General features: G+C 40.4%; 1 protein-coding gene across 6 annotated transcripts in view; it reads left to right on the top strand.

The window, feature by feature from the left end:
- The first annotated feature begins 1,525 nt into the window (after positions 1–1,525).
- Positions 1,526–15,068, top strand: part of OSBPL9 (oxysterol binding protein like 9) — a 201,250-nt gene continuing 187,707 nt past the window's right edge. For 4 of the 6 annotated variants that reach the window (XM_004476492.5, XM_004476489.5, XM_004476487.5 and 1 more), the window contains exon 1: positions 1,526–1,679. In XM_004476492.5, coding sequence (XP_004476549.1) covers positions 1,569–1,679 — 111 coding nt within the window. In that variant the 5' untranslated portion in view covers positions 1,526–1,568. The remainder of the gene's footprint in view (positions 1,680–15,068) is intronic. The other 2 variants (XM_071217451.1, XM_071217450.1) reach the window with 1 other exon arrangement.

Here is a 15,068-nt window from a genome sequence, read left to right as displayed (position 1 = left end):
ATATAGGTACTAAATAATGGGAATGGGGCTTCAAACCCAGGCACCATAGCACCAGAGTCTACATTCTTAGTCACTAAGCTTTGAGCCTCTTAAGCACATAGAAGTAGATAGAAGTGCCTTCACGTTGCCACCATGAAACTGTTGGCCCTCTAAGAGCCAAAGCCATACTCTCGGCTCTCACTCTTGTCACTGTGGATGATGTTTCCCTGCTCCTTTCACAGGCCAACCCTTCTACTTGGGCTTGGAATCTCATCCTTCCTGGACTTGTCAAAGGCTTGACTGCTGCAATTCTCTCCTTTTTCTTCTGCGTCACCATATTCTCCCACTCTCCTGAACATTCCCTTCAGCATAAAAACATGCTATCCTATCTTCAATGTAAGAGAAACAAATCAAGACAAAGAAGAAAACTGACTCCTCAGTTCCTTTCTGAGCTCTTCCCTTAAAAGTTTCATGGCTGGCTCCTTCTTATTCTTCAGAACTTAGCTTAAATGCCACTTTCTCAGAGGGGCTGCCCTGACTATCCAATATAAAGTAGCCACCCGTTGGCATTCTATTATATCAAATTATTTAAATTCTCTCCTCAGCATCAGGTGTTTTGTTTATTTGCTTAAGAGTTTGCTTTCCCTTACCAGAATTTAAGCTCTTAGAGAGCAAGGAACCCCTCTGGCTTGATTACTCTTGTATGCCTAGTACCTGACGTAGATGGTCAATGACTATAATATCCTTGTAGGCCCTACAGTGAAGTGCCCTTACTTCTGTGACTTTGTCTCTTACTACTTTCTTCCTGGCTCACTGTTCCACTCACAGTGACCTCCTTGTTGCTCCTTCAACATGCCAGACATGTCTAACTTCAGACATTTGCACTTTCTATTCCTTCCCTCACTCCCTTTCTTCAGGTGTCTGCTCAAAAGTTAATTTCCATTCAGGCCTTCTCTAACTACCCAGTTTAAATTGTGGCTCTTTACTCCTTTCCCTGCTTAAGGCCTTGCCAAGCACTGACCAATTTTAATACACTATGTAATTTACTATTATTACTCTTTACTTATTGTTTGTATTCCCTACCCCTTACGAAGGCTCTGCTGCATCCCCAAAGCCTAAAAGTGTGTCTAGCACAAAACAGTAAATATTTATTAAATGAAATCTGTGGAATGAATGCATAAGTGAATATCAGATGTGAAATCCTTTGGGAGAGCCAGGCATCATTTTGGCTAGTAAAATTATGTATTTTAATAAATAATTTTTTTTCAAGTTTAATAAATCGTTTTGGTTTAACAAGATTATTTCCTGAGTTGGTTTCAAAGCAGTTATTACATATGTGATATAATAAATACTTCTAAAAACAGTATCCATGCTTGCATTCCTCACAGCCTTTTCCACAGAGCCATGCACACAATAGGCGACCAAAGAAGGCGGGTTCGAGAAGAGCCTTGGGGGCCAGTCCACTCGCTGAAGCAACCACTAGCCTCGCCCAGGCCCCGCCTCTCCTCGCGGGGGCCCCGCCCCCCGCGTGCCGAAGGCTATATAGGAGAGTGACGTCAGGCCGTTTGTTGTTATTGGCGGCTCCCAAGATGGCGTCCATCATGGAAGGGCCGCTCAGCAAGTGGACTAATGTGATGAAGGGCTGGCAGTACCGTTGGTTCGTGTTGGACTACAATGCAGGGCTGCTCTCCTACTACACTGTGAGTAGTCAGAGGGCAAAGCTCCGAGCGCCTCGGGGGCCGCAATCCTTGGGCGGAGGTGGGCTGGGACTTATAGCGAGGTTGAGGTTGCTAGGCTGGGGGTGCTGCCGTACGCTGAGTTCCCTCGTGGAGGAGGGTTTTACGCTCAGGATAGCCAATGAGGGTGAAGGAGATGCGGGCGCAGCCACTAGGCAGGCAGTAGCAGTCTAATTTATGGCTTGGGAGCGAGCCGTGTTTCTTTTTTAGAGTCTTCAATTAAGCCGTGATGGGGCCGGGCGAGGTTGCGGGTGGGTGAGGGAGGTCGTAGTCGTGGTTTAAAGTGTCGGGTCGTGCGGTCCGTGCCGTCCTCCCACGTTGTCATAGACTTTATACTGTCCGCCCCAGACCGTATAGACGGCCGCGCCCCTCTAGCTTCCCTCCGGGGATTGAAGAGCTCAACCTGACCAGATCCAAAGGTGACCAGGATTCAGGCATCACGACAGTGTCCGAATTCCCCCCTGTTTGTCCAAGTTGAGTGTCTCATTCAGGGAACGCGCCTCTCTATCCAGCGGGAGGCGAGCGTTAATCAACGCCTTAACTTTTGAGCTGGGATTTTCTGCACACAAGTCTCTCGTTAGCAAAAAGAGAGGGGATGTGCGGAGACCCCTGAAAGTTACAATTTGGGGCGGGCTGAGCTCCGGCTTCCCTGTAGTTGAAGTCAGTGGCCGAGAGCAAGTCGAGAATTGCTATGCATATTATGTTCTGGTAATCCCCTCCACCCCCATCGCATTAGAAATGGAAGGTGGGTGGTATGAGAGAGAGAAATTACTTACAAAGGTTCTTCTGTGAATGGTGTAGCGTTAATAATAGCCAACGAGGGGGAGGAAACCACTTAAAAGGACAAAATAAAATGTCCTGAAAACTTCAGAAAATAGAAGACAGAAAGAGAACGTTTACGGAAGAGTTACTGCTGATGAGAGAAGAGGGACAGTAGTATTTATTTGTCTATTTAAAACGATTTGTTGAGCACCTATGTGTTAATTATTGTTTTAGGTTGGGTGTGTGTGTGTGTGATGTGCGCGCGCACGCTCACGCCTGCCTGACTGCATGTGCATCGGAGCAAGAATTAATAGAGATGAAGACATTCACTATAACTGCTTTTAAGGAGATTATATTCTAGTCTAGGGGTTCCCTTAATTCATTCTACTCACTCTGCTAGGTAGGTATTTATTATTTCTATTTTATATGTCCATTTTAGTTTTAGAATCTGAGATTCCAGGTTTTTAAGTCATTTCTCAAGATCATATAGCTAGCAGTAAGTGCTGGAGTCAGGATCCCAAATTCTTGGCTTTCTGACTTTTACTAAACTTCACTTTCAGTACAGGAAGGAGAAAAGTACAAGTTGTGAATTACTAAAGACAAGCCTGAGAGACTAAAAGTATTACTTTCAACATCCTGTAACTATCAACTTCTTTTCCGAACATTATATTTTAAGAAAAAAGACCAAACCTTATATAAGTCTTATACTTATTGTTTGAGATTATCTTTAGATAGTATGAAAGAGTCAGTTGAACATTATAATCTAAAAACTTCGGAATTATGAAATTCCATGGCTCAGGTAAATGATTAGCAATATTGGGTTTCAGTAGATGGTATAATCAGAAAATTCCATGGAGTCTATCCATCCTGTTCAAGAAAGAGTAATTTCAGTGAGTGGCACTGTGGAATTAAGTTACTCTACAAATCTCAAATATATGTTGGTCTGAATCTAGGGCCATACTGGAGATTCCCCACGCTGGGTTCTTGGGAGCTCTTAGCTCATACAGAATTTCACTTTTTCCTGTGTTTCTTTATGTATCCTTTTTCTGCTTCCTTACTGTTTTAGTTTCTGCATTCTTGGGCAAATCTCTCCTTGGCTTCCTGGCTAACTACAGCTTTTTCATATCCCTCTCTTTTCTTTCCTAATACTTATCCTCCCTTATGAGACTGGATGCCATGAAACATCATCCTTGCCAGAAGGAGGTATCAGATTTCTCACTAATGGCTATTTAGAAGTTGTGTTTTTTTCCCCTCTAGTTCTTCCATGTTAAAGTATTTGCTTGTGGAGAAACATTTTGTGAAGATTAACTGCTATACAATGCCAAATTAGAGAAAGTCCAGTAAAGATAGGAAAAGGATATTCATTTAAAGGAAAAGTAGGAGACACATTGAATTTCAGCAGTGAATTCTGTATACTTGAACACTGTTTCAGTATATTAGAATTTTAAAGAGTTTGAAAATAGTAATTATGTGCATGTGACTGATAACTTGGAGCTACATCTTCTAGGAAGAGTATCTGACTTAGTTACGTGACCTTTTGAGCAGAGCAGTTAATAGTGAGTCACTTTTCCTTGTTTCACAGAACACTTGGGCTCTGGTATGGCTCTGGGGTTATAGGTCTTATTCTAGGGTGGCCCTGAACCCTGAACTAAACTATTTTAGCCTTGCCTTAGAGTTGATCAGTATTGAGAATTGATATTGGGATAATCTCAGGGTTGGATTAGGATTACTGAGATTGCTGTGGACTGAATAGATTCACCCAAACCTCACTTCAGCCTGGATCCTCACTCCTGGGCCTGAGCATAGGCCCAGATCTCGAAGGATGGATGGTCTTTTTACTTTACATTTCTTTTGTTTTCATAATCTGTGAATCTTCAGTTTTTGAAAACAAACTTCATATGTTTTTGTCCTGTCCAACACAGGATCAGAGATGCTGATTACTTCCTTTAGATTTAGGCAGTCTCTTCAACTCTAGCTCTGTCTTTTAAGTATTAGAACTTAATATAATGTAGTTCATTCAGTCAGCATTTATTTCAGGCCAACTTTGTAATTCTGGAGGTACATGCATGAATAGGAAAGAGTGCAAGTCACAGTCTTGCGGAGCAGACACCTAAACATAATTTCAACCAGTATGACAAATTATATGTTAGAAATAAGGGTAGAGTGCTTTGGGAGATTGCCAGTGAAAGGCCAGAGAGACATTTGAGCAGAGACTTAAAGGATAAATATGGAAGAGAAGTAGGGCATTTCAGGCAATGGGAAAAAAATAGGCATTCATTTGGAAACTTGAGAACACAAAGTGCATTAAGCGAATATTGAGAATTTCTGAGCAGCTCTAGCATCAAGGAATGTATGGGGAGATAACAGGAGATTGAGTCCAGAAGGTATTTGAAGCTGTAGGTCAGACCCGGAGATGAAGATCTGTTGGATTATAGTGCAGAATTTGTTAGTTGAATTTTTTTTATTAGATGAGAGGCCCAGCTTGGGCTAAGGATATAAATTTAGGGACATTATTTGAGTGACCATCCATTTATTTGAATCATGATGACAGAGTCAAGAAAGGAAGGAAAATGGGGAAAGGTATAGAAATGTGAGGAATTGGAAGGTTAGGAAGTTAGTGGAGTTTGTGCTTTGTGTTAATTTATCATATCTTCCTCGAGTACCTACTGTATGCCACTGCTAGGCCGTGGGGATAAAATGTTAAATAAGATGGAAATTGCCTTGTTCTCATGGTATTTAGATTCTACTGGGGAATATAACAAGTGAGGGCTCTGCTAGGAAGCACAGGGTATTTGTGGGTACATAAGTGTGGGGGTACACAACATGTAGGGTTAGGAAATGTTTTCTAGAAGAAGGTTTACTGCGATATGAATAATGAATTGAGATTAGCCATGGGAGCAGAGATGGGAAAATGCTTGAGACCAAGGGAAGAAATGTGTTTGGAGGAGAAAAGTGTTAAGGAGCTTTTCGGAAGCCAAGTGCTGTCAGCATGGAGCTTTTGGGCTGTGAGGTGAGTAGAGAGAGATGAACTGGAGAGGTAAGCCTGTGCCAAATAATGGAAGGCTTTCTTTGTTAGCCTTATTAAGGAATTTGAACTTTATCCCCAGGGCAGTAGAGAGTCATTTAAGTGTTGTAAACCAGGAAGTGATATAAATAGATTAATATGTATACATATATATTTAGGATGCAAATTCATCTATTTTTTGAAACTTATTGACAATTTCAAATATACACAAAAATAAGAAGAGTGCAATGAATTCCTGTCATCCTGCTTGTACAATTAACGTGTGGCCAAACTTCCTTTATTAATACTCCCATCAATCCACTTTCCCCCACTGAATTATTTTAAATCAGAATATTTCAGTATGCATCACTAAAAGTTAAGGTCTCTTTAAAAAAAAAACATTACCATAATACAGTATAATTGTTAAAACTAAATAATAATTAACAATTGTTATCATCTTCAAATAACCAGTCAGTGAGTATTTATTTTCCTTGATTGTCTCAAATATCTCTCCCCAGACAGTTGGTTTATTTAGGTCAGTATGCTAAACTTTTTGAGTCTCTTTTAATCTATAGGTTCCCCTTCCATCTTTTTCTCTTTGACATTTATTAAAGAAACCAGGTCATTTGTTCTACAGAATTTTCTCCATTCTGGATTTTGCTGCTGGCATCCTTGTGAGATATTTAAATATGTTCCTTTGTCTTCTTTATTTCCTGTAAACTGATGATTAGATCTCAAAGCTTAATCAAATGCAGTTTTTTTTGAAGGGGTGAGAATACTTCATAGATCAAATATTTCCCATTGTATCACATTAAAAGGTACATGATGTGTCGGTTCTCTCAATGTTAAAACAGGTCAGTAGGTTTACGTGAAAATTGTAAACACTGTGGTTACAGAAAAATCAGGAGGTGGTATTGACAGGACTGATTAATTGGACAGAGTGAAAGGGGAGAAGTCTGATCTCAATCAGGTTTGAAATAGGAGAATGATATTTGGGAAGATGGGAGGAACAGGTCGAGAGGAAAGGTGATTTGCTTTGGGGCATGTTGAAATTCTGTTCAACTTTTGTTTATGGGAGAGGAATTAGGTTTAGCCTTTTGAAAGAAATGTTAAAGAATTGTGAACAGATTTTTAAACCAACACAATTGTAATTAGGGGAAAGGCAGAGGGAAAAGCCTGCATGGGAGAGTGAAAAGGAGCAACCAGAGATGTAAGAGAAAACCCAGAAGAATGTGACAGACACCGAAATCAGGGAGGGAGTAGTGAGTTCGCTTGAATACTGCTGAGAGAATTGAAAAGATGAGGTTTAAAAAATACCTATGGGATCGATCAACTTCGATATCATTGATGCCAGTAAGAGAAGTTTCTGTGGAGTGGTGAGTGTGGAAAGCAGATTGGAATGTTTTCAAGAGTAAATAGGAGGTGAAAAGTAGAGAAAGTGAGTGTAGATTGCTCAAAATGTTGGTTGTGAAAGGGACAACTGAGGGAAAGGGCATACAGGAGTGTGCTTCGGTATAGGAGGGATGGGAAGGAAGGTCCATGTTAAAAATAAGGGTAGAATCAGGACTTAAGGAGTGTGGTAAAGATTTAAAACAATGGCCTTGGGATCTGTTAAAAGGAATAACTAGGGACAAGTTAAAGGATAATCAGGTAGTGTGAGGAATTAGTTGAGGTTGCAAAACATGATTTGTTTAGTCATTACCCATCAATGTTTGATGCTCTTTTTGATTTGTATTGTTTTTGTAACACTTCTGAGAAAGTTTGAAACAGTGACTTAGTTATTTGAGGGAAGCATATGTGGCTCAAGTGATAAGACCTCACCTACTATATAGGAGGACCTGGGTTTGATCCCTGTGGCCTCCTGGTGAAAAAGAAGAAGAGAGAGTGTGCCTGTGTGGCAAGCCTGTGCCTGCGTGGTGAGCCAGTGCCCATGCAGCGAGCTGAGTGCCCGCATGGTGAAACAAGTGCCCATGCAACGAGCCGAATGCCTATGTGGGTCCCCATGTGGCGAGCCGAGCGCCCATGTGGGTGCCTGTGTGGCGAGCTGAGTGCCTACATGGTGAACCGAGTGCCCACACGAGTGCCTGCATGGCAAGCCAAGTGCCCGCATGGTGGGCCAAGTGCCTACGTGGCAAGCTGAGTGCCCATGTAGTGAGTCAGTGCCCCCACAGTGAGCTGAGTGCCCAAGTGAGTGCCTGCGTGAGTGCCTGCATGGTGAGCTGAGGGCCGCAGGGTGAGCTGAGTACCCAGGTGAGTGCCCATTTGGTGAGCCAGTGCTGTGCAAGCAAGTCACGTAGCAAGGTGATGACTCAACAAAAGAGAAACGAAGGAGAGAGTCAAGGTGAAACACAGCAGAGATCAGGAACTGAGGTGGCACAAGTGACAGAGAACCTCTCTGCACATCAGAGGTCCCAAGATCAAATCCCAGTGAATCCTAGAGGAGAAAGATGAGGAGACAAAAGGAGAAAATAGATTCAGAAGATCACACAACGAATGGACACAGCAAAAACGGTAGGGGAGGGAGAGGGAGGGGTAAAAAAGGTAAGTTATTTGAGCCATTGAAGGAGTTCTTTGGAATGATTAGGGAAATCATATGTCCTTTGTTTTTGTTTTTGTTTTTAAATTTTTAAATTTATTTCTCTCCCCTTCCCCTTCCCCACAGTTGTCTGCTCTCTGTGTCCATTCACTGTGTGTTCTGCGACTGCTTCTATCCTTATCAGCAGCACCAGGAATCAGTGTTTCTTTTTGTTGTGTCAGCTCTCCGTGTGTGCGGCACCACTCCTGGGCAGGCTGCACTTTCTTTCGTGCTGGGCAGCTCTCCTTACGGGGCGCACTCCTTGTGCATGGGACTCCCCTACACCCCTGTGTGGCATGGCACTCCCTGCACGCATCAGCACTGTGCATGGGCCAGCTCCCCATGGGTAAAGGAGGCCGGGGGTTTGAACCGTGGGCCTCCCATGTGGTAGGCAGATGCCCTATCCATTGGGCCAAGTCCGCTTCCTTGTCCTTTGTTTTTTACACACTAACTGGAAGAGACTCATGACTGTGCATTTCAAAAACACTGTCTGTCAAAACACATTTGAGTGCTATTTGGCAATCCTTAGCAACGTCTAGAAAATGATGAAAAATCTACCATTTAGATATAGGTAGGTAGAAAAATAGATGATTAGATAGAATGATACAGCAAATGTGGCAAAATTTAAATGTTGGTGGATCCGTAATCATCTTTGAAGACAAAATGAAAAAAATAAGACACTGGGGGAATAAATGGAAGAAAATATCACTGTACATACAAGACTACAGATCTTACAGTGATGAAAGACAGTATCAAAATTTTTAAAAATTTTGTGTTTTTAAAATTATTTTTTATTATTCCAGATACATTTGTATTTGTTATTTTTAAGACTATCATTATTATTTCGCTTTCTTATTAATTGTATTTGGTTATTTTGTTGGCTTCATTTTTGAAGAAATTTTGGACCACAGAAGGGTTAAAACTGTGGCAGGGGAGACTCCTCGGTGTGGGTTGTCAATGATGGGGGATGCATGGGAGGAGGTTCATCTGGGACATGCCTGTAAGGCATATAAATGTGTTCAAATGTTCATGGGGCATTGTCAGATGGGTGGAGAGTCACACAATAACCAAAAGAATATTGAATTCCCATCTTGGGGAGTTCTGCCACATTCTCTAATGGGACAACAAATACTCCCTGAGTATAGGGACAGTGACTAGTGAAGGAGGATGGACCATTGATGGGCCCTTGATATTGATGACTGTACATATGAACCTTTACTTTTGAAATTGAAACTTAGCCTGGTATTATAGGGTACCAAGAGTTACTTCCTCAGGTTCTCTTTGTTGCTCAAATGTGGCCTCTCTCTAAGCCAAACTCAGCATATAAATATATTACCTTCCCCCCAGCGTGGGACATGACTCCTGGAGATGAGCCTCCCTGGCATTGAGGGATTACTACCAAGCACCAACTAGCAATGCAATTGGAAAAAGACCTTGACCAAAAGGGGGAAAGTGTAAAGACAAATGAGTGTATATGGCTAAGAGATTTCAAAGTAAGTTAGGAGTTTATTCCAGAGGTAATGCTTATGCATGTTTCAGCAGGATCTCGTTGACTGCCAAAATAAATAATTGCCTCAAGTAGCGAGGCTCCTGAGGGCTCTGGAGATATCCAGACACTATAGTCAGGGCAGACAGCTTAGGAGTTTGGTGTCCTGCCTGTGGGCCCTACCTGGGAATTTATGCTCCTCAGCATGACAGAGTTGGACTCAGTTGTGTTTTCCCTGCACATGGCTCTTCTGGCCCTTCTATATGAACCTATAGTTAGTACTAGAGTCCATAGGTGTATTTAAGAGACTTAAATCTTTGGGCTGTCCATGTGCCTCCTGGGCCCTGAATCTCAGCAGAGTTGCAACTTACTCTCCAGTTCATTTGACTTACCCAGAACAACTAACAAGGAGATGATGATGGACAGAGACCATCTCAAGGAATAGAGAGAGTCTGCAACTGCAAGCAAGAGAGTCCCATCCATCTACTCCATGGGATCTAAGCCCCTTCTCAGAGGTGGAATTGGCATCACCGTCCCAGAATCATCAGGACTGGAGAATGAATGATTGACTTAAGTGGTATTCTACTATAGACTTACTGTTATTCTAGCAATGGAAGAACTTGTATCATTGATGTGGAAGCAGTGGCCACTGGAGGTTCTGAGGGGAGAGAGAGGGAAAAACAGGTGAAATGTGGGGGCATTTTCAGAACTTGAGAATTGTCCTGAATGACATTGCAATGACAGATACAGGCCATTATATATCTTGTCATAATTTACAAAATTGTGTGGGAGAGAGTGTAAACTACAATCTATGCTTAGTGGCACTGCTCCCAAAATGTGTTCATTGTTTGTAACAAATGTACCACACTAATGAGAAGGATGTTGTTAATGTGGGGAAATGTGGGAGGGATAGGGAGTGGGGCATATGGGAATCGCCTATATTTTTTCTGTAACATTTATGTAATCTAAGTATCTTTTTTAAAAAAAGTATATATATAAAGAAAGTTGGTGGATCTGGGTATCTGGATAAAGAATATGTTGGAGTTCTCTGGGTTTTATTATTTATGTTGTAACTGCCCTGTAAATTTGAAATTATTTCAAAATAAAAAGTTTAATTAAAAAAATCTACCATCTAATCCTTGCATTTTAGATTTTTGGAAAGCTTAAGTATATGTATTTGTCTTGCAAAGATGTAAAATATGTAGTCTTTCTCCTAAAAAGATATCAGCACTATTCTTATCAAATAATTAACAGTGAATTTCCGCTTTCATAAATAAGCTATTCTTAAATATACCAAATGTGATTTTTCTGCAAAAGTTAAGTTTACATCATGCATGTTCATAGTCCAAATCTAAAAAAGTAGGTTTAAAATTGTAAAAGTAACAAAAAATTTTGTATCTATTCCAAATGCTCCAAAAAGAAAACAAAGAAATTTCTCTAATATTGTAAGTAGGATCTGTGGGAAAAAATATGTGGAAATTTTATATCTTTTGCTTTCTTTGACTACTCTAGCCAGTCTTGATTTTTCCCTTTTCTAAAACTTCTGAGCCTTGCTCATATAATTCTTTTGGGCCTTTAGTAATCTATTTATGGACATAACATCTGTTATAATCAATCATATCATTAGTACTTTCTTCATCTGCATAACAAGATTTTTTTTTTTTTAAAGATTTATTTATTTATTTAATTCCCCTCCCCTCCCCTGGTTGTCTGCTCTCTGTCTTTTTGCTGCATCGTTTCTTTGTCCACTTCTGTTGTTGTCAGCGGCACGGGAAGTGTGGGTGGCGCCATTCCCGGGCAGGCTGCACTTTCTTTCGTGCTGGGCCGCTCTCCTTACGGGGTGCTCTCCTTGCGCGTGGGGCTTCCCTTCGCCGGGGACACCCCTGCGTGGCACAGCACTCCTTGTGCGCATCAGCACTGCGCATGGGCCAGCTCCACACGGGTCAACGGGTCAGGGAAGCCTGGGGTTTGAACCGCGGACCTCCCATGTGGTAGACGGCTGCCCTAACCACTGGGCCAAGTCCATTTCCCTGCATAACAAGCTTTTGAATTCCTTGATGGCAGTACCAAGCATTATAATCTTCAAGCACAATAAGGTAGCATATGTTCTTGTAGTTAATGGAATGTTCAAGGCCCTTCAAATTAGGTTTAGAGGTGAGGTGCAGAAGGCTGTTTGGAATTGTTGCTTACACAACCCTGTAAATTTTGCAGAATATGCTAATTGAAAATATGTATATTTCCATAGTTTATGTGAAACCTGATTGAGCTGATAATGGATTTTGTTTAATCTTCCAGAGCCTGCAGAACTGAACTGTGTTTTCCAGCCAGGAAACACCGTTGCAAGCAATTTTGTTGATGGCAATAATTTAGGGAAGGACAGAAAGTAGTTGTTCTTAAATATGCCCCTCTTATATGTGGCAGTTGTCATGGGATTAGACTTCCAAATTATTAAATAATCCCAACTAAAACTAGACCAATACATAAGTGACTTAAATTAAGGATTGAATTCCTTTCAGTGCTTTATAGGAAAAAACCCCCACAAAAATACAAAAAACAAACTAAAAAAATGGCCAACCTAACCAATTGTTTTCCTACTCATCTACTTGATGGTCAAGGATTATCTTCTTAAACTAGTTTAGACTCCCTAAAATAAAGGAAATTTACTCCACTGTGTTTTTGAAGTATTCATAATGATTTTTTTTTTCTTTCATATGTTATGCTAAGAATATCATATAAGTTGATTTTCTGTGTGCTAGTTTTGTTCAGATTAAGCCCCCTTTCTAAGATTGAAAACTTACTTATTTTGTTTTAGCAGTATTATGGCACAGCTGGGAAAATAAAATACTAGGTAAATATTTGCTCTGCTACTCTAACAGCTATCTCAGTTATCTCTCACCCCTCCCCTTCCTGCATCTCTCATAGGAGATGTCATGCTTCACCAGGAACAATAAAGCCCTTTTGGTGGGTGCATCCTCAATTCAGTGTACTTCCACCTGTTAGTTTACCTGCTTTCCTGCCTATGCTTGCCAGCATCCTTCCCCCATTACCTTGGGAGAAAAAATCCTTTTTTGTTCTAGGTTCCCTCTGTTCATACCTTTTTCAAGAACCTCAGTCTAGACAAATGAGATAGAGGAAGATTTTTTCTTTTCCTATTATTATTGTTATTATTTTGCAATGCAACAGTTGGACATTTTAGTTCAAACAATTTCATACAGAAATTTTTAGTTCACTTTTGGATTGCCTTTTTCTTTTTTTTAAATTTAGATTTGTTGAGATATTCATGCAATTCATACATTTAAAGAATACAGTTCAGTGGTTTTTAGTATATCCTCAGAATTGTGCATCACAACAATTGATTTTAGAAAATTTTTATCATCCCCAAATGAAACCCTGTACTCATTAGCAGTCACTCCTCCTTTCTCCCCAACTCTCCGTCCCCAGCTATATGTACGCCACCACTGATCTACTTTCTATCTCTATGGATTTGTCTATTATAAAATTTCATGTATATGGAATTATATAATGTGTTCTCAGTCTGCCTTCTTGCACTTAGCATAATGTTTTCAAGGTTCATCCATATTGTAGCACATTATCAGTACTTTATTCCTTTTTTTTCTTCTTTGATTTTTTTTCTTTATTTTTTTTAAATGTTACAGTAAAAAAATATGAGGTCCCCATATACCCTTCCTTTATTCCTTTTTATGGCCAAATAATATTTCATTTATGGAAATACCACATTTTGTGTATCCTTAATCAGTTGATGCACATTTGGGCTGTTTACAGTTTTGGCAATTATGGATAATGCTATGAACATTTGTGTACACATTTTTACATGAATAAGTGTTTTTTTTTTTAAAAGATTTTAAAAGATTTTTAAAGACCCCCCTCCAGTTATCGCTCTCTGTGTCCATTCGCTGTGTGTTCTTCTGTGTCTGCTTGTATTCTTGTCAGCAGCTACCAGAATCTGTGTCTCATTTTGTTCCCTTCATCATTACTTCAAGACTTTGGGGCATTAAGTTTCCTTTGCTGTTTGTGATGGTTGTAGAGAAGGTACCAGTAATGCTTAGTGCTAAAGACTAAAATGGAGTCCCTTGCCCAGGGTAGTTGTCTTTGCATGTCTTGGTTGGACTCTTGGCACTGATTAGGTACCAGATTCAGATCGCTAACTTTTACTGAGCCTTCATCAGTTTTCTATTACTGCATAACAGACCACTCCAAATTTAATATGTAGTGTAAAACAACAGTAATCTGTATTATCTCCCGTGGTTGTGGGAGCTGCTTAGGCTGAGCTGGACAGTACTCTTCTGTTAAGGCAGTCAAAGGGAGGGGACATAGCCTCTTCTTGAGAAGACTGTGGCAAGGTTCTGGAACTGTGTGTGGGATTGGAAATGTTATAGCCATTTTTAAAAAAACTACCGTAAGCCATTACTATATGTCAATCACTGTTCTTCGTATATTCTATATATTTTCAAACATATGGTATCAGTAAGCCTCACAAACTATCCCATTTCTCCTTGCTACCACTCTGGTGTGTAAACCATGATGGCTTACTTGGTCTATTGCAAAAACTTAATAACTGTTCTCTATTTCCATTCTTGCTCTCTAGAACCTTTTTCTATCAGCAGCCCAGTAATCTTAAAAGAAAAAAAAGTTTGCTTAAAATTCTCTATGACTTTAGGAAAACCTCTGAACTTGACTGTAGCTTAACAGCCCTTTATGATCTGCCTCTTCTTATCCTTATACAGTACTCCCTTTGCATCACCACTTTTTCCCCACCCAGAATTTTGTTCTGTTCTTGAAGCTACTCAAACTGGTTCCTGCCTCAGGGCCTTTGCTTATCTTTTCAGCTCTCAGGACTGGTTTTATCCCAAGTCACAGATTTCTTCTTGTACTGGTCTTTATTCAGATATTACTGCTTGGAGAAGCCATTCCATTACAACCCATCCCATGTAGAACTTATCCTTGTCACTTTAACAATGATGCTTTAATTTTTTGTGGTACTTATTGCGAGCTGCTGCAATTTTCTTTTTCTTGTTTAGTGTATGTTTCCCTCCACTAGGATATAAGCTCCATGAGGATAGAGACCTTATTTATCTTCTATTATTTTATTCTCACCACCTTGAGCAGTGTCTGTCACTTAGTGGGTGCTCACTAAATATTTATGGAAAGAACGATGTTGTGAAATAGTTGGTGTTATTCCCTTTACACAAGGAAGAAATTGAGACTTACAAAGATCACATAGTAGTTCCTACTTGTGTTATTAGGTCCTCTGACTCCAAATTGAATGTTCTTTCTGTCATAGTATTCTGGATTATGTTAACGGTGATTAAAATGAAGGTAAATCCAAGTTGTCACTGGTTGGTGAACAAGTGATAAATACTTTACCATCATTATCACAACAAAATAGACTTAACTTCTTTCTGCATGGGCACTTAATAAAATGTAAGGCGGGGAGCAGGTGTAGCTCAGTGGTTGAATACCTGCTTCCCTTGTATAAGGTCCCAGGTTCAATCCCCAGTACCTCCT

This window comes from Dasypus novemcinctus, chromosome 9, assembly GCF_030445035.2.
Source record: "Dasypus novemcinctus isolate mDasNov1 chromosome 9, mDasNov1.1.hap2, whole genome shotgun sequence".
NCBI lineage: Eukaryota > Metazoa > Chordata > Mammalia > Cingulata > Dasypodidae > Dasypus > Dasypus novemcinctus.
The sequence above is the reverse complement of the archived record's forward strand: the minus strand, read 5'-3'. Positions and strand labels throughout refer to the sequence as shown.